Source organism: Peromyscus eremicus, chromosome 19 (assembly GCF_949786415.1).
Source record: "Peromyscus eremicus chromosome 19, PerEre_H2_v1, whole genome shotgun sequence".
Lineage (NCBI taxonomy): Eukaryota > Metazoa > Chordata > Mammalia > Rodentia > Cricetidae > Peromyscus > Peromyscus eremicus.
Genome location: NC_081435.1, coordinates 2,642,031 through 2,661,267, shown reverse-complemented (window position 1 = coordinate 2,661,267; position 19,237 = coordinate 2,642,031). Strand labels below are relative to the sequence as shown.

The window sequence follows — 19,237 nt, the reverse complement described above, 5'->3', positions numbered from 1 at the left end:
GAAATGAAAAATAAGCATGGAGAGAAATAGAATCTTGAAGACAATGGTCCCTTTTTATTAGTTTTCTTCTGTTCCACACCAGATGGCTCTTCTGATATGAGACAGAAGAATCTCTCAACCTTTTCTTTTAGCAATATGCTTGGGTTTAGAGAAGGAGGGAGCCAATTCCAACTCCAAAGCCAGCTTGGTATATAATTGAATCAGAACCACAACTTTTCTAGAATTAAAGAGATATAGATGTTAGGCAGTGAGATATTACCCTGTGTAGATTGGTACCAATAGATTCTTTCTGCTGTAGACATCTGGATATCCAAGGCCTTATGATTTCTGGAAAATGGGAATTTCTATTGTTCTGTAAAGGCAAAAACAGAACCCTCCCCCACCCTTGTTTGTTAAATTTTTCTTACAACTTGTAGAGATGTCACATCAGTGGATGAGCATTTACTTCTCCTCATCAATGTTTCTCCTGTTTGAATCAAATTTTATTAATTTTGTTGGTATCCATAGTTTTTTTTCTCCTGTGGAAACAAAAGCAAAACACCTTCCCCAATGTAGGACATATCCAGGTTTTCATTCTGAGGTCAACACATCTTTGAAATAAACTGGTTGATTTAGCTCAGGAGTTTTGTCTGTCATCCAATGTCTCTCCACAGCTGTTGTTCCTTTCTCATCAGCATTGATAAAATTCAAGTTTAATAAAGCACTATGCAATCTATTTCTGGGAGTCATTGTTACCTCTTTCTGTTTATTTAGCATATCCTTTAAAGTTCTATTGGATCTTTCTATGACTGCTTGGCCTTTAGGATTGTGTGGTATACCTGTAATATGCTTTATATTGTAATAAGCAAAAAACTGTCTCATTTTATTGGAGACATAGGCTGGGGCATTGTCTGTCTTAATTTGTACAAGTATTCCCATGATGGCCATAACTTCTAATAGGTATGTAATCACAGAATCAGCCTTTTCAGAACTCATAGGAGTTGCCCACTGAAATCCTGAATAGATGTCAATGATATGGTGTACATACTTTAATCTTCCAAATTCTGCGAAATGAAACACATCTATCTGCCAAATTTTATTTCTTTGTATACCTTTTGAATTGCTCCCTGAAGGTAATGGAGTTTGATTATAGAAGGAACAAGTAGGACATTTTTTTTTTTTTTACAATATCCTTGACTTGTTGCCAAGTGATGGAGAAATCCTTCTTCAAACCTTTGCTATTTACATGGTGTTTCTTATAAAATTCTGAGGCCTCTAGCATGTTACCTATTAGTAACTGATCAATCTCATCATTACCTTGTGCTAGAGGTCCTGGCAGACCCATATGGGATCTGATATGTGTTCTATTTCTGGTGATTTTCTGAAATTATATGAGTAATGAAGTTAATTCTGTATTATCAGGAATAAATTCAGCAGTTTCATATGTAAAACAACTCTCTCTGTGTCACTGACTATACTGGGGGGTTCTGTGAAGTCCATCAGTACCATAAAAATGGCATACAGTTCTGCTTTTTGTACAGAGTTGTATGGACTTTGAACCACTTTACTTAAGTCTCCTGATTTTTTTCGTGCTTTCCCTGATTTATTTGCATCAGTATAGAATGTGAGGACTCCAGAAATTGGCTTTTGTTGTACAACGTGAGGAAGGACCCATTCAGTCTTCTTTAAGAATTCTATTCTCTTGCTTTTGGGATAATGAATGTTAATCTCTCCCAAAAAGTTACTTCAGGCTCTCTGCCAGTATTCATTATCTTTCCATAGTGAGGAAATTTCCTCATTAGTGAAAGGTACTACAGTTTCTGCTGGGTCCATTCCTGTCAACTGGTGTAATCTTAATTTTCCTTTTTGAATCAAATCAGAGACCTTTTCTATATAAGTCTTTAACTTCTTACTTGGTTTACATGGTAGAAATATCCATTCTAATATAATATCTTCCCTCTGCATCAAAATACCTGTGGGGGAATGTCTGGAGGGGAGTATGACCAGACCACATGTGCTTCTCATATTGTCTTTTCTACTAGAGCCAATTCCTTCTCAGCTTTGGCTATTGGTGGAAGTTTTGAGGCAACTCTGCATAGTTAAAAGACAGGTTTATTTTGTGAAGTAACTTAGAAGTAAAGGGATAGGTTACAGGGTCCGGGAAAGGTGTGGTGCAGTCCAGTGGTGCTCTCTGGAGAACTCTGCTCAGTCTACCTCCAGCATCTAGGATCCAGGAACCAAGAGAGCCGGCACATCCGGATCTCCAGTGTTAAGGGCTCGTGTCTCGGCCCTGCCTCATAGGCGTAATAGCTACTGGAAGCCTCAATGAGGGTAGTACTTTCAGGTCAAAGTTGGAACAGCTACCCACTACATCTCCCCCTTTTGTCTAAATAAGAAAGTTCTAACCTAATATAGAACTATATACAATAGGAATGATTATCAAATATTGTCCAGGAGGAATAAGGGATAATGACCTAAGCAAGATGGAACTACAACCAGCATGAACAATATTAAGCAAGAGACATACACTAAAATACTAAAATCCAGAGAAGTCTGGAGCATGGTTAGATGGCATGTTACAGAGATCGTTCGAAAAGGTGCCCTATCATGAAGAAACTAAATCTAGTACTTAATATGTTATAGCTAAGATAGAAGATTGTAACTGTTAAGTCTTCAATCCCATCAAAGACCTGAGAAGGAATATAATAATACCTGAGAAATGGGAGAAGGACATAAGCAACTTTTGGGAGTCTTGCAAGAATAGACAGAGACAGCTGGCAGCCTGGACAGTCACCTAATGTTTCTCAGCATTGTTGGTGCATAAAGATTGGCTACAGGCCTAGAGTATCGGACAGACCATTTTCAGAAGCAGGAATTCTGAAAGACCATCTTACCCTGTCTTGGCAGAGTTCAGTAGTCACTTTTCCTTGTGTCCCACTTGTCCAGAAAGGAGAGCATTATATGGCACCCAACATGGGGCAAGAGTTTCCACCTAAAACCTGAAAAAGCTTAAAAAAATTTCTAAAACGGAGCTAAAAACAGCTTCCTAGTTTTGTCTCCCATTATATAGAAATGGGTTAATTTAAGATGTAAGATCTAGCTAGCAAGAAGCCTGAGCCATTAGGCCATACAGTTTTAAATAATATAAGCCTCTGTGTGTTTATTTGGGTCTGAGTGGCTGTGGGCCCCAGCAGGACTGGAGAAATCTCCAGCTACATTCGGCTGATAATTCTCTTGGACAATTTAATTCTTTGTTCCCTTTTAGAGTATTAGCCAAATTTTGTAGTCCATCTTTGGGTATTCCCATGATACCCAGTAAGTTGGAAACACTTATTTTATATCCTAAGTAATTAATAGAATCTCCTCTTTGTATTTTTTCCAGGAGCAATTTGCAGTCCCCAGCAAGGCAAAACTTTTTTTTGCTTCTTCAAACATGCTTCCTAATGTGCCTAACTTTGGATCAGCTAATAGGATATCATCCATATAATGATAAATTATGGATTGTGGAAACTTCACATGAATTATCTCCAATGGTTTTTGCACAAAATATTGGCACAGGGTAGGGCTGTTTAACATTCCTTGTGGGAGGACCTTACACTCATATCTCTTGACTGGCTGGGCATTATTATAATTAGGTACTGTGAAGGCAGATTTTTCTCTATCATTTTCTTGTAAGGGTATGGTAAAGAAACAGTCTTTTAAGTCAATAACTATTATAGGCCATTCTTTGGGTAGCAGAGAGGGCAAGGGCATCCCAGTCTGTAGAGAGCCCATTGGCTGAATTACTTTATTAATAGCTCTCAGATCTGTCAGCATTCTCTAATTACCAGACTTTTAAAAAAAAAAATGAATACAGGAGAATTCTTGAACCAGCTGTTCTAAAGCTTGTAGCTTCTCTTTTGTCAAAGGCCATTGTCCAACCCAGACAGGTTTATTAGTTAGCTATTTTAAAGGTAAGGCTGTTGGTACTTCTGAGAGTTCAACAGCATTTGTGCTCTGTTTGTGTACAGACTGAACAGTTGGTGACTGTTTTTTTATAGCATGTTATGATATTATTCCTAGAAACATGCATTGGTCTGTGTTCCTTTTCTGAGTGTAGGAATTTTAATCTGGGTATTCCACTGTTAAAGCAGATCTCAGCCCCAAAGATTCACTGCTACATTTGCTACATATGGCTTCAGCCTTCCTGTCTGTCCTTCTGGCACTATGCATTCAACTCATCTTGAACTCCGTTTTATCTGAGATAGGGTTCCAATCCCTAGAAATTGGATATCTACCTCTTGATGAGGCCAATTCCGAAGCCATGATTTTGGTTTAATTATAGTCACATCCACACCTGTGTCTACCAGGCCCTCCAGAACAATGCTTTAATTTGAATTCTAAGCTTTGGTTTTTGTTCATTTATGGAAGCCTGCCAAAATATTCATTTTATTGTGTTCTTTGGAACTTTTGATTCTCTATCAGAGCTGTTCTATCATCCAGTGCAGTATCATTCTTTACATTAGGCATTGGCTTATTTAATTGTCCTGGAGAGGAATTTCCTCCACAGTGGCTGGAAATGTTTGGACCACATTCAATTTGGGGGCCTGCAAGAACCCCCCTGAGGCGTTTCCCACCAGTAAAGGGTTGCCTTGTATATCTATTATTGATCTGCACTCATTGGTCCAATGTTGGCCTTTGCCACATCTTCTACATAATCCAGAAGGTTGGTGTTTCCTGTTTGGGTTATTTCTGGAAGGAGTATTACTTCTAGGAGCACCCCATGTATAGTTTTTACTTAAATGACCTGGTGTACCACATTTAAAACATTTGGTACCCCAGGACCTTCTTTCACCTCTGGGAATTGCCTCTTCTATCTAAGCCTCATTACTATAGTTAAGAGACTCAACACTGTTAGTATACTGAATCCATTCTTCCAAAGGTGCTGATCAGACCTCTAATGGTGTAAATATTCTTTTGCATTCTGTATTAGCATTGTTAAATGCCAATGACTCAGTTAATATTTGTCTTAATTCTTTATCTGACACAGCTTCCATTATAGCTGTAGTCAGCCTTTGTAAAAAAATAAGTGAAAGGTTCTTGTGGTCCCTGAAATATCTTTGTGTATAACTCAGTTGGTTTTCCTGGTTCTGGGATTTTTTTCCCCAAGCATTTAGAGCTGCTGTATGGCATAGGGATATTGTATACTCATCATAAGTGGCTTGTACATTCCTATCAGCAAGACAGCCCTCACCAAGAATTTGATCTTGGTGGATCTCAAAACCTCTGAAATTACCTTGTTGTTCTAAATTTCTTGCCTCTTCTCTCAACCAGCTTTTCCATTGTATGCTGGCTATATTCTAGAACAACTGAAATTAACTGATTCCAGTCATCTGGAATGATTCTATGTGAGGTAGAACATGAATTTAATATCTGTCTTACATATGTTGAGTGTATGCCATATGTAACTATCACTTCCTTTATATTTTTTAAAATCTCTCATTGAAATCTGTTGTAATATATATTCCACATATGGCTCAGGATGTCTGTCATCTGCTGGCTTCTCCTGGGTGATGACAGGATAGGCCATTGTCTGAGAGCCATTTGGAGATGTTATGACCTTTATGGTCTGACCCTTCTGCTTATTAGGTCCCTTGTCATCTGTACTGAGAGTTTCTTCCAGGGCTTGCAAACGAGTACCTAGGGTCTATTCTAGGGAGTGAGCCTCCTCTCTTGCAAGGGATTCCAGATTTCTCATGGAATCATGCAACCTTTTGTGTTCTTCTGAAACACATGATTCCATAGACCTTATTTGATCAGTTAATGATAATTTTTCTTCCTTATAAAGTGTCTGAATAGCGACAACTTCCCTCTGGAGAATTATTGTTCTATCCATTAAGTATTCATATTTATTATCAATAAAATCAAATCTAGCTATACATTTATTATTAGTGGACTGAAGTTCTTGTAGTAAGTTAGCAGATTCCAAACTAAGGAGCCTGTTTTGTAAATCTTTATTACTACTTGTAAATCCTGGTTAGCAGATTCCAAAGAAAGAAACTTTTTATGTAAGCCTTCATTTCTATCTCTCAAAGCCTGTATCGGTCCCAATAATGATTCATCTTTTTATTATTATTAAACCAGTATTTGAATGCTGTGTGAATTATTGTGGTAAATGCCAAAATGGTACAGGCCAGGTATGCCTTTAGGAAGGTCATATATTTCTAGAAAATGTCATTCATCATACAGGTAGAAAAGTTTTTAAATTCTTGTGAAGTAAAGTTTTTGGCCATATTATAAGAATTACTCAAAATTTGTTAGTCAGTTTCAAGGTGTAAAATTACCGAGTACTCTTACCTGAAATGAAACACTGGCTTGCATTACCATCCTTGTGGTGGGTTTTTGGGGTGTAGTAGCGCTTTTCGACCAGCAGGTGTCGGTGGTGTAGCACTAAAGAAGGTCCCGCTGAAGCTTTGGCTGGTGGCAGCTGCAGGTGGAGTATCCTGTGTGCATGTGTGGAGGAGCTGCGGGCTGCAGCAGCAAGGCAGCTGCACATCTTCCTGCGTCTCCCTGGAGCTTCAGGGCCTGGCTTGGCTTTCGTGACCTGCTGAGCCGTTCCACACCCTTCCCTCAGCCAAGAAGCTGGCATGTGGGGTTGAGTGGCCTGAGCTCAGGGTGCAGAGAGCTCCAGGTGGCAAGGATGACGGCCGGCAGCTGCCGAGACCCTCTCTGCCTCTGCAGCCGCGGGAGCAGCACCCTCGGGGAGCAGCACCCTCGGGTGCATTGGCGTCTGTTTTAACCAGGCAGTCTCTGAGCAGCTTCCAAGAGAGGCAGTGAGATGTTGGAAGCCATGGGCTCAGGCCGGAGCGCAGGTGGGAACCGGTGCCAGGAGGGGGGCTCTCACCCGTCTGGGGGCTAAGCTTGCCAGGGGAACTGGGTCCAGACTCAGCTGCTCCCTTGCATGGGAATGGAACCAGACTCACTACAGAGGTGCTCCCTGGCTATGTGGAACCTGGCAGGCAGGTGCACATGCCCGCGAGCCAGGGAGGAGGAGGAAAGGGAAGGGAAGGAGCAGTACCAGGTAGTTATGGCCTGAATGGGTGAGCACTTGGTCCCCAGGAGGGGCAGGAATTTTAAAAGAGGGAAGGGTAGGAAGTGTAGAAAGTGTGCCACAGCAGCCACAGAGGAGGCTGAGGGCGGAGGCCACCAAGGCATTTGGAGTTTGTAGGAAATGTTAGATTGTGTTTAATATTTCATCTTCTTATTTATTATTTTATTTTACATCCTGATCAGTTTCCCCTCCCTCCTCTCTTCTTGTTCCCACCCTGCCCCACCACCTCCCCTCTACCCACCCCATCCACTCCTCCTCCGTCTCCTGTTCAGAAAGGGCAGGCCTCCCAATGGGAGTCAACAAAGCATGGAATATCAAGTTGAGGCAGGACCAAGCTCCTCCCCCTGCATCAAGGCTGGTCGAGGGAACTCAGCATGGGGAAGTGGGTTCCCAAAAGCCAGTTTAAATGCCAAGGACAGGTCCTGATCCCACTGCTAGGAGCCACATGCAGAGGGCCTCAGTCGGTCCCGTTAAGGCTCCCCAGCTGTCGGTCTAGAGTCCATGAGCTCCCACTAGTCTAGGTCAGCTGTCTCTGTGGTTTTCCCATCATGGTCTTGACTCCCCTTGTTCATAGAATCCCTCTTCCCTCTCCTCAACTGGACTCCCAGAGCTCAGGCCAGCGCCTGGCTGTGGATCTCTGCACCTGTTTCCATCAGTTACCGGATGAAGACTCTGATGACAGTTATGGTAGTCACCAAACTGATTACAGGAGATGGCCAGTTCAGACACTCTCTTCACTATTGTTAGGAGTCTTAGCTGGGTCACACTTGTGGGCTCCCTGGAGTTTCCCTGGCACCAGGTTTTTCCCTAACCCTGAAATGCGCCCCCATTAAGACATCTTCCATTACTGTTCCTCTCTGTCCTGCCCCAAGGAATGTTAGATTTTAAATACTGTAGCTATGATTCTGTTGGTTAAAATATTTACTGAGTGTTGTCAGATGTGATGGCACACACTTTTAATCCCAGCACTTGGGAGGCAGAGGCAGACGGGTCTCTGTGAGTTTGAGGCCAGCCTGGTCTACAGAGTGAGTTCCAGAATTACATAGTGAGACTCTGTCTCAAAAAAAAAAAAGTTTTACTGAGTGTTGTATGAAGCACATGGGGAAGCTGTTAAAGAAGCGTGAGCTATTATCTAATTCTCAATGAATATTCAAGGGGAAACAAAGTCAGAAAGGTATTTGATGGGATGGACAGGATGGTAGTTATTGAATGTGTTGTGGATGTGAAGACTAAAGTGACAGAGGATGGGCATGCTCAGAAGCAGGAGCAATCCTTGAGCTGGCTTGACCTTGACTTGACCTTGAGCTGGCCCTGATGCTAGTGGGAAGGGCTTAGCTAGGCAGTGGGATAGGAAAGACTCCACCTCTCTCCCCAGGGAAGACAGGACTAGAGTGCTGATGAGGAAATACCAGGATTCAGAATGGGCTCTAGGCCACACGCTTGCTCTTTCTGTCCTGCAACAGAACAGCACTAACAGTGGCGGGGACACATGCCTCAGAACTGTCAAAGGAGGAAGGCAGGCCTTTGTGTGTGTGCTGTGGAAGTGTGTGTGTGTAGTATGTGTAGATGGGTGTGTTTTGTATGCATGGGTGTGTCCCAGCATGTATGTGATGGTCAGAGACAACTTCAGGAGTTGGGTCTCTCCTACAGTGAGCCCTGGGACTTGAGCTCAGGTCCTCCGGCTCAGGAACATCACTTTTACCCACTGAGCCCTCTCGCTAGCCCCAAATTTCTGTGTCCTACCCTGAGGCATTTAAGTGATTTTCCCCAGGGTTTTATAGACATGAGGAGATCAAATGGGAATTCAAGCCCAGGCCTCAGTGTGTCCAAAGCCCCCCAAACTTCCAGAACTAACTTGAGCACAGGCAAAGCCTTGCCAGCAGTACAGGTCAGTGTGCAAGGTTAAAGGGAGACTGGCTTCAGTGTTTGTCTTTCTGTCTGCATGGTGCTAGCCTACATTCTTGACAGAATTTTCCTTTCTTACATGCATGCCTTCATATTTTGTATAGAATTTCAAAATGAACCAAAGAAACCCAGGTGTTGAATTGAGCAAGAGAAAACAGAGCGAGTCGGCTCTCTGGCATGAGGAATGCTAAGGCAGACTAGTAACGCAGTGGTTGTCTGGAAGGAACTCTGTCTCCAGACTGCTTCACCTCTGTGGAATTGAGGTTATGTCCTGGACAAAACGGGAAGAGAGGCCATTTGGACCCGAATCAAGGAAGCGGCATGTATGTCTATTGCAAAATGAACCTTGGCTTTGAAAATTCCTGAGTTTTTAGAACTCTTGAAGTTAGGGATGGTTTTTCAGCCTCAAAGAATTTTCCAGCCACAAAATGAACAACCAGAGTTGTGTCAAGCTGTAATTCCAACTTCTGCCTCTCACCTAGGTGGTTGCTGCATACACTGTATGAGTTCAAGCATGGCCAAGTGCCAGACCAGCTCTCAGGTTACAGATGGGAGTGGCTGGTCTTTGTCCCCTGGGAATTTAAACTAATCAGAAGTCACAAAAGGCAGAGGTTGTAGGTCTTGGATTTTAAAAAAAAATTTTTAGACCTACTGTATTTTCCTGTACAATTATTGTTTCTTATGTTTTGATTGATTTTCAAATTTTAAATTAGTCAGCAGCCTTTAGAAATTAGGTGATTTCCTCCTACAAATCCAGATTTCCATACTCCTTTGAAAATGGTGGCGTGCTGTGAGTTTGTGTTGGGCCTATGCCCACACGTGGAAGCAGCTGTTGGAGTGGACAGATATTGACCTGGGAAGTGCTCCCTGAGGAGCGTGGCCAGAGCCACGCCTGAACTGGCTTATCTGTTCTCCTGGGAGGGCAGCATCTTAGCTGGTCAATTAGGCCATGTAAGGTGGGGTTTCTCGGTTGGCAAGACGGCTGGATTAGTGGATCAAGGTATCTGCCTCTAAACCCAGTGGTCTGAGCTTGACCCAACTGCCACCAATTGTCCCTGACATTCACACATGTGCCATAGCATGCATGCACTCGTACTCACGGATACAAAAAATAGATACGCAAATGTAAAAAAATAAAAATAGATTTTTTTCCTCTTGGCACTATTGGTATTTGGAGCCAAATTATTCTTGGTTGTGGGGTACCATCCTGTGCCTTGGATGCCAAGGAGCAAACCTGACCTCTACCCCACTGGATGTTAGTAGCATCTCTCATTTGTAATGCAAAATGTCCTGAAGGCATCGGACAGCGTTCCCTGGAGACAGACAGAATCGCCAGGCTCATGGTTCCTGCAAATGAACAGAAAGAGCATTATCTGACTTTTCAACAAGATCCTAAGGAATTTGCTTATCTCCTGATTAGGGATCTGAATCAGCTCAAGTCTTAGCAGCATCGCCCAGGTACCCTGGGTGTGGCTTTGAAAGTGGCTCTGTGTGACAGCCAGATGTGTAGGCTTATCCCTCCCACCTGCCCCCAGATGTGTGCAGTGCTCATTGGAATGATTCAAGTGTAAGGCTGTGGGAAATGACCACAGTGCATCTCCTTCCTTCCGAGGATTCTGTGACAACTCTTTACCATTGCCCATCATTCACTGGGCCTGCCACCCATCACAGGCTGCCAGCCATGACAGTCTCTCAGACTTTATCCCAGTACAGACCTCATGAACATCAAGGATCTTTAGAAAATGATTGTAAAGAGCTGAGTATGACATTCTGCACAAAAATCCCAACACTTGGGAGGCAGGAGGATTATAAATTGAGAATATCTCGGGATACTTATTGAGACCCAAAGCAAATAAAAAGATTTTCAGCCAGGTGGTGGCATACATATTTAATCCCAGCACTCCAGAAGCAGAGGCAGGCAGATCTCTGAGTTCGAGCCCAGCCTGGTCTATGAAGTGAGTTCCAGGACAGCCGGGGCTATACAGAGAAACACTGTCTAAAAAGAAAAATAAAAAGATTTTCAGTTATCTTTGAATCAAGAAATCCTCTCCCTCTGATTTTAGGGCCCCTTCCTGGAGACTACTCAAGCTTGGTAAACAGAAAATGAATTCAGGAGCCGGGGGAAATGTCCTAATATTCTCTAAATCCCTTTAGGACTACGGTGAATGAAACGTATCAATTTCCTGTTTGAATTAAATGTTGACATCTCATTTTAAACGGTATTATTCAGGGCTAGGGATGTAGTTCAATTGGTAGAGTGCCTGCCTAAGATTATGCAAAACCCTGGGTTCCATCCCCAGGAGCACATTAAACTGGGTGTGGTATGATCTTGCCTATGTGGTGAGTTTAAGTTTGGTCTACATAAGATGCTGTCTAAAAAAAAAAAAAAAAAAAAAGATTAAGTGATTTCCATTATCTTTTGTGAACTTCATTCTGCAGGAGAATGAGATGTTAGGGAGAGACATTTTAGTGGGGTAGAAGGGAGTAAAAACCAAGTAGTCAGAATATAGATGGGAGATGGGGAGCGCATTTTACAATTTGGTCATCCATTGGAGAGAGATATATATATAGTGTGTGTGTGTGTGCTGGGTCTGCATCCGAGGAAAAATACTGTCTGTCTGTTGAGTTCAGTAGGAATTAGCATCCACAATAATAGATGTAAGGTGAGACAAGGCCTTTGATCCCCACAGGGAAAAAAGGCTGGAGAGGCTCTGAAATAACAAACGCTCTGGAAGAGACACTTGGAATGGGTGTTTCTGGCCATGTGTGCTCTGAAGCCTGAGGTTTATGCCTTCACCCTGTGAAGTGTGTTCATTTCAGGAATGGTGGGATTACAAGGTTTGCAAACAGTTCACTCAAGCTTTGACTTAAGTAGTTCTAATGCTGCTAAGACTCCAGGACCCCGTGTGAGCTGCTCCTGCTGGTTAGAAAACAACATCAAAGGCCACCTCTTGGCTCTCTTCACAGTAAACGAAACAAGGTTTGTTTTCATTTTACCATTCACTAAGCTCCTTGGGCGCTTCATAAAGTCTCCGCCAAAGGGATGAATGCGACGTTATTAGGCTCGGGCATTGTTCCCGGGCTGTGGGAGAACACTGGCGGAGGGCCAGCGCTGCCCTGGTCTGTTCCGGTGATTAGGGAGGATTGGTGAGAAGTGTTTAAAATGAGATTGTCCCACAGCAGAGCTCTGTGCGTGTCTGTGTGCCTGCCCAGGGACATGAGGTAATGTGTGTGTTCTTGAATGGGAAGAACAGCAGAACCATTCAGATGAAGATACCACTTTCAAGGAGAGCTCATGGGGGCAAAGAAAGGCTTCCTGCTCCCTCATTCTTGACCAAAGAGAGCAGGTGACAGAATCTCTGCAGCTCCCGAACTAGACAAGAGCCAAGCAAGCTCCCCATCTCCACACATAGGTATTTCTAGGTATGGGCTTTTGAAACTTGGATCATGACGGGATCACTAAAGCCGTCCTATGGCAGTGATTGCAAAAGTCTTCATAGTTGTACATAGTTCCTAAGACACCAGTTCCAGCTACATTCCTGTGAGTTAAATAGAAGTGATTGATTCTTTCTCTCACTATTTATGATGGTGTCTGCAGGAAAGAGGGACATAAATTCCCACTAGGAACATCTTCCTCGTCTACTCCATCTCTGCCATTCACCTCGTAGAGAGACAACCCCATGTTCATAGCTCTGTGACTGGCTCCTTGGCCAGCTAACCCAGAGCAAGAGGGATTTTTCCAGGCTCTGATATGGTAAAGGAGTAGCTTGACTTTTTTTTCTCCTGCCTTGCAGAGCAGACTCATTGTGAGGTACAGCTTCTGGGACAATGTGAGAAGGTGCCATGTCTTGGTCAGTCCTTAGAGCTAACTCAGTGTCTCTCCCAAGGAAGAGGTCCATGGAGATTGAGTTCAGTGATGTAGCCATAGCTGCTCACCTGTGCAACAAGATATGTCCCTCATTAGATGTCTTCAGCGGTTGGGTGGTCAGCATAACTGTCCCCGAGGCAGGGATTGCTGCTCCAGGAGCTCATGAGGTTAGGGAATAGCCATGTATTATTGGTAGTCCATTGTAGGCCAAGCTCGGGAGTAGGTGGCTTCAGATGTTATCTCTAGGCCTTGTACACACTGTGAAGTGTGGTCAGCTCCCAAGGACCAGGTAGGGAAGCGAAGGCTAAATAAATCTGAACTCATGTCTGTGTGAGTCTGAGTCTATTACTTGCACATTCTCATCCATAGTTCATTCTTGTACTAAAAGTGCAAGGTGGTACAGATTCCCTGTATGTAGATGTCAGAATCACCCGTACAGGTTTTCACTGTGAAGGTGATGTGTGTGCTTCATATATTCAGCACCCCAGACACGTTAGAAATATAAAGGCTCCATGGTGAGTGTATATGTGCTGAGTTTGCATAAGAGAGCTGGGGTCTTGGGTGTACAGAGGGGAAGGGAAGAAAGAAAATGTAACTGAAAGTTGGCAGGCAGGCACCTCTAAAAAGCCTTCCACTGACAGGGACCCACCATCATAATTCCTTGGCAGTGGCCCAGCCCTGTCCCCAGAAGAGCAGCAGACACCAGACTGTCTACCAAGAAGTTTAAAATAGAAGAGGGAGAGACCTTTGGATGTACTAAACTTTAGGCATGTTAAGTATTCCCTCTTCTCCTGGCTGCAGTTCTCGAATGTCTTCGTTTCCAAATCGCCGACTACATCTCTTTCTGTGCTGGTGGGAAGTTCATGATTCCCACCTATATGCTCACCTGTAACTGTTCTGTTAGTCTAAGTTCAGAAGCCACGCCCTTCCTAATGTAAGGTTGTGTCTTCATGATTTCATATCCCACAATCCCCTTTAGCCAGAAGCACCCAGGGGGTCATGGGAAGCCCTTTCTTCCTTGCTTCCTCCTCTCATGGTTTTCTTCAGAGTGTTGACTGGTCAGGATAAGTGGGATACACATCCTTCCTCAAGGTGGCCTCCCAGACCCCTAACTCCACCCTGAAACTGATGCTTTTTCTCTTAAGTGGCATGAAGGTTTCTGGGCTATACCTGGAGCCAGGCTTGCCTGGGCTGGTAGTCGTGGGGTATATCACTCTTCCTTGCTGTTTATGGGTGCCAGGCAACTTTGGTAGACCACAGTTAGGAAAACTGACCATATGCTACTGTTTGCAGCTTCCTGCTTGGTGGACTTGGCGAGGCCCTGCTGGTTTTCTCAGAGCGGAGGAGTTCCTGATGAAGATGGGCAGGAAGAGCAAACACACGCCTTGCTGCTGGAGCAGAACACAGAACTCTGACCTCCCTCTTGAGAGACAGAAAGAACACACCACAGAGAGACCAAGCTGAACTCAGTGTTTGTGATGATCCGAACATCCCGTTTTCTCATTGCTCAGGGGAGGGTTTCCCAGGGGCCCCCCCACACTGCTGCAGAGAAAGGGTCCATTTTACATCTTCCCATGCTGGACCGTCTCCACTCTGCTGACCCAGTTCTGCAGAGTCAGGAAGCAGAGGATCTTAGTGGGATGGCTGCGTCATCTGGATGGACTGTAGCCTCTGCACTAAGCCGGCCTTCCACCAGACACTTGTACAGTTGCGGTCACAGTCCCATGGAGTCTTGTTGCATTGTTCTCATGTTGTTTTGTGTCTTTACATCTTGGAGTTTCTTCTATTCTTTGATTTTTCTGGTTTACCTGGAGCCATACCACCCACAGAAAACAAGACATGTATGCTCCTGAGGGCCATGTAGGGCAGGGCAGGTGTGGGGCCTGAGCAGGGGTTCTGGATCAAGTGAGACACCAGGAAAAATCTTTAGGCTGTGTTCTGAGTGGAGGCCTTTTGACGGATGATGATTTATTTCCAGCTTCTAAATTTTTCTTGGTTCTTGTGAATTTGTCAGGATGTGTTGAATTCTGTAGACTCTTGACCACCATTAGGTTAAGCTGGTGACTAACCAGTTACCCGAAGCCTTTTAAGACTGGGTGGGTCTTAAACACCTCACCTGCTCTGCCTCCTGAGTGCCGAGACTGCAGGTTATTCTTTAACACATGTAATGGCTTCACATCTCAGACGAGATCTCAAGGCACTGAACACTGGGTTTTATCTCTCACACCAGATGAATGATTGGAGTAAAGTCCCACACCTTACCACTAGAGAAGAAACTACTTTACACAAAATAGTCACTTGATTCCAAATCCATTAAGGCTTAAAAAAATAATGTTTCAGTGTAGATATTTCTTCTCACTGATTTTACAAATACTTGACTCTGGCAAGTGTCACAGAGTTTTGGTCATACTGAGGTAACTTCACCAGCCCTGAAGTGTAGGAGACCTGTGCCATTGTTAGAGACCCTTGGGGCTCTGGGAACTTGTCCCAGGCTCAGTCCGAGGAAGAATGAAGTCAGCTCCATTATTGCTGAATGATTTTTTTCCAACTTGTTGGAAAACAAAGAAAATGAAACAATAGAATAGATTTATATATTAAGAATGTGAGGATCTTTAGCTCATGTCTTTTTCTGGCCTCTGTTTATCATTTAAGGTAAAAATGTTCCAAGACTTAATGCTTATGTACAAAAAGCAATTCACTTTCTTAGAGTATTTTTTAGATTGTTTGTTCTATTATTTTATATGTACTGTGTACCATGTGTATGCCTGGTACCTGTGGAAGTCAGAAGAGGGCATCAGATCCACAAAAACCGGAGTTACAGACAGTTGTGAGCTGCCATGTGGGTGCTGGGAATTGAACTCATGTACTCTGCAAGAGTAACAAATGCTTTTAACCACTGAGCCAACTCTCCAGCCCTGCAACTTGCTTTTAAAAAACATTTTTATTTTAAATTACGTGTATGTTTGTAAGTATGTGCACAGTGGGTGCCCTAAGGAGGCCACAAGGGAATATTGGATGCCCTGGAGAAGGAGTTAGAGGAAGTTGTGAGCTACCTGAGTGGGTGCTGGTGAGTCTTGCTGGAGACAGACTCCGGACCTCTGCAAGAGGATGCTCTTAGCTGCCGAGCGTGGCTCCCCAGTCTAGAACTCACTTTTGTTTTTCATCTAGTGTAGCAACTAGTGAGTATGTAGTAATGTCCTGTAGAGAGAGAACCTGGGTTTAGAATTTTCCTTTTTTAAGTTCCCACAAAGTTCTCTACTGCTTCCCTCCCCCATTTGTGAAAGGTGGCTGTCCAAATGTCATCCTTTGCCTGTCCTTCTAAATGTCATTTAAGCGGATGGAGAGCCCTCAGCTCCAACCGCACAGCGCTCACCCAGCCCCATCTCCAGCTGGGTTTCTTAATTCTTGGGTGTTGTCGTACTGTGATGGTAGGGCGAGACAGAGGAGCGGTTGCTCCTTCAATACACCGACCTGTATCCCCCAGCTCCATGACCTGTGTCCCCCAGCTCTGTGACCTGTGTCCCCCAGCTCCATAACCTGTATCCCTCAGCTCCATGGCCTGTGTCCCCCAGCTCCATAACCTGTATCCCCCAGCTCTGTGGCCTGTGTCCCCCAGCTCCATGGCCTGTGTCCCCCAGCTCCATGGCCTGTGTCCCCCAGCTCTGTGACCTGTGTCCCCAGCTCCCTCTGTGCTCTGGGCTTTGCTCTTTAAGGTGTAGCTGCCATCTTTTATTCCCCCATTCTCATGCTCAGCTCTGAATGTTCAGGGGATCCAGGGATGAGGCAGGGGCTCCCCTACCACTGCAGCACCCCTAGAGCTCTGCTGTGCGGCTCTCTGGCCCAGGGCTCCGAGGTATCCACAGCCCTTATGCCATCTTGCCTGTTTAGATCTTAGTGCTCAGCAGCTCCATCTCTCTGTTTGTTTTCTGAGGTCTCTGTTATGTAGCCCTGGCTGTCCTTCTGGGAGTGTAGGCCAGGCTAACCTTGAGCTAGCCTGCCTCTGCCTCCGTAGTGCTGGAAATAAAGGGGCACACTACCACACCTGACTCCAGCTCCATTTCAAAACCAGGGTGGATTTTTTTTTTAATTGCACAAATAAGGAATATGGGTTCTTTTGAGAGAGGCAAGGTTCCATGTGATTGTGTATTAAACTATACTACTTTGGCTATAAAGAAAAATAAACCATTTATTTTCTGGGTAATTTGCCTCTGTTTTTCCTTGTTTCAGCCTAACAAGGGAGAACTGTAGAAACGGTTGATGGTGTCCCTGGGAGTTCTCAGGGTTGTTGCTGCTGCTGCTGCTGCTGCTGCTGCACCTTGTTTTTAGACAAGGTCTCCTATTGTAGCCCAGGCTGGCCCTGAAGTCAAGCCTTGTCTCAGACTCCTGGATGCAAATGACTTGCTCCAGCATAGGCCCCTTCCACCACTTTTGGGTCCTCTTGGCCGACTCCAGTGAAGCCCACAGTCCCTTCTAGACCTGGGCTGTTCTGTTCCTGCTGGGCACATGTAGCAATGGAGAAGTCAATCACTGTTGGCCAGATGCACATTCGCTCTAAGTATGGGGACATACTGCCTTAGTATTTTTAATATAAAAGTGTAAAATAGGTTGAGCATGGTGGTACACACATTTAATCCAAGCATTTGGGAGGCAGAGGCAGGTGGATCTCTGTGAGTTTAAGGCCAACCTGGTCCACATAGCTCCAGGGATACACAGTAAGACCCTGTGTCCAGGAAAAAAAATAAAGGTAACTCATCTAAAAAAATTGTGTAGTGAATATATGTTAAAATACATTAACTATCAAATAATATAAAATTAGTGAATGTGAAACACATACTCTCAGTATAAATCTATTTTTACCTTTTAAAATGTTGCCACTAGAAAACTCTGTTTGCAGACCTGGGGTGCGTTTTATCTCTTGGTCACCTTGAATTCAGAGCTGTGGTTGGCTGCAGCTGCTGGGGTGACCAGCCCACCCACACTGCCAAAGGCTCTAGCGATCATGCTCATTGTATTCCACAGGCTGTACATGAGTCTCTAGGCTCCACGACTTTGGTATTTGGGAGACAGTCTCTGCATTTCCAAGAAGATAAAGAGCTCTGAAACTTCCTGGCCACTGCTGTGTTAACTTTCTTGTTGCTGGCGTGGCATGCTGACAAACAGCTTAGCTCATAGCTTCAGTCCATCGCGTCAGCCAGAGGGACAAGGAGAAAGAGAGAGACCGAAGCCTGAGCCAGCCAGCCCTTTTCCCTCTGCTATCTGGGCCCCAAGCCTGTGAGATATTGTTGCCCACAGTCAGGATGAGGCAGTCGGCTGCAGAATGAAGTGCTGTGAGGTAGATTCCTGACGTCCCCAAGTCCTGAGGACTCTTTCTGAAAGCCAGGTTCCCTTCCATTGGGCAAGGTTGGGCCTGCATCTCTTCCTCTTTACAGTTCTTCTGACCACCTTCATTGGCTTTTGCTCCCTGCCCCTGGAGCGGGCTGGAGCCACCAGAAGTACTTCAGGGTGATGGGGATGATCTTAAACCATCGCTCCAGAACAACCAGCCTCCACTCGCTGAGTTCTCAGGCTCATTGTCCCGTGGTTTAGCATGGTAAATGGGTGTGGGGGGGGGGGGGGGGGAGAGCAGTGGCCTTAGGAACCAGAGATGGTCTCAACAGGGGACAACCTTTTGGTTCAAGTGGATAAGACTCTCAGGATGGCTTTATGGTCCTTTGATTCTTGTTCTAGATAAAGCAGACACAGGTATGAAGGACTATCCCTACTCAGTGTCCCGGCTTCAGGTTCTGTCCCTTAGCTCAGCTTGGAGAGAGGCTGTTGTATCTTATTGCCAAGGACGTCCCCACCCAGTGCCCAATGCCATTTCTGTTCCTTCTCTTGATTCTGGAATGGCCAATAGGATGTGGTGGGAGTGGCGTTAAGTGATTTCCAAAGCCGGGTCAAAACCAGGTTTGCCTGTTGTTTGGATCCAAACGGCTCCCTTGGGGGAGGGGGTGAGAAGGCTCCTTTATTTAATAATGGGGAAGGCCTTATACACCCTCCTCCCAGCACCCAGTCTGTGTCACAATCTTGCAGCATTGCATGGCCGTCCCTCATTGGCTGAGCACGATCAGGAACTCTGACAGCTCCTGTTGCTAGGCCCTCAGGCAGACTCCAGGTTGGCTCATAAGGAAGTATGTTATGTGCATGCCTTGGCAACCAGTCTGAGCCTATTTCCTCGACCCTATGCGCCTGTCCTACTACAGTGTCTGTCTTGGCCTTCTGGAATAGTCTCTGAGAATGGGAGCCACCACACTGCAGACCAGCACCTATGTGCCAGTGAATAGACCTCTGTGCCAGCTACCTCACCATCTGTCTTGAATGCTCCAGACCAACCCACAGATAGACCAGCTGAATGT

The 19,237-nt window shown here is 44.7% G+C and overlaps 1 protein-coding gene across 1 annotated transcript in view; it reads left to right on the top strand.

Moving 5' to 3' along the window:
* The window catches only part of Tmem241 (transmembrane protein 241), a 127,012-nt gene extending 111,492 nt beyond the window's left edge, over positions 1-15,520 (top strand). Inside the window, exon 17 of the mRNA XM_059246451.1 lies at positions 14,136-15,520. Coding sequence (XP_059102434.1) covers positions 14,136-14,196 — 61 coding nt within the window. The 3' untranslated portion in view covers positions 14,197-15,520. The remainder of the gene's footprint in view (positions 1-14,135) is intronic.
* Positions 15,521-19,237: the final 3,717 nt, after the last annotated feature.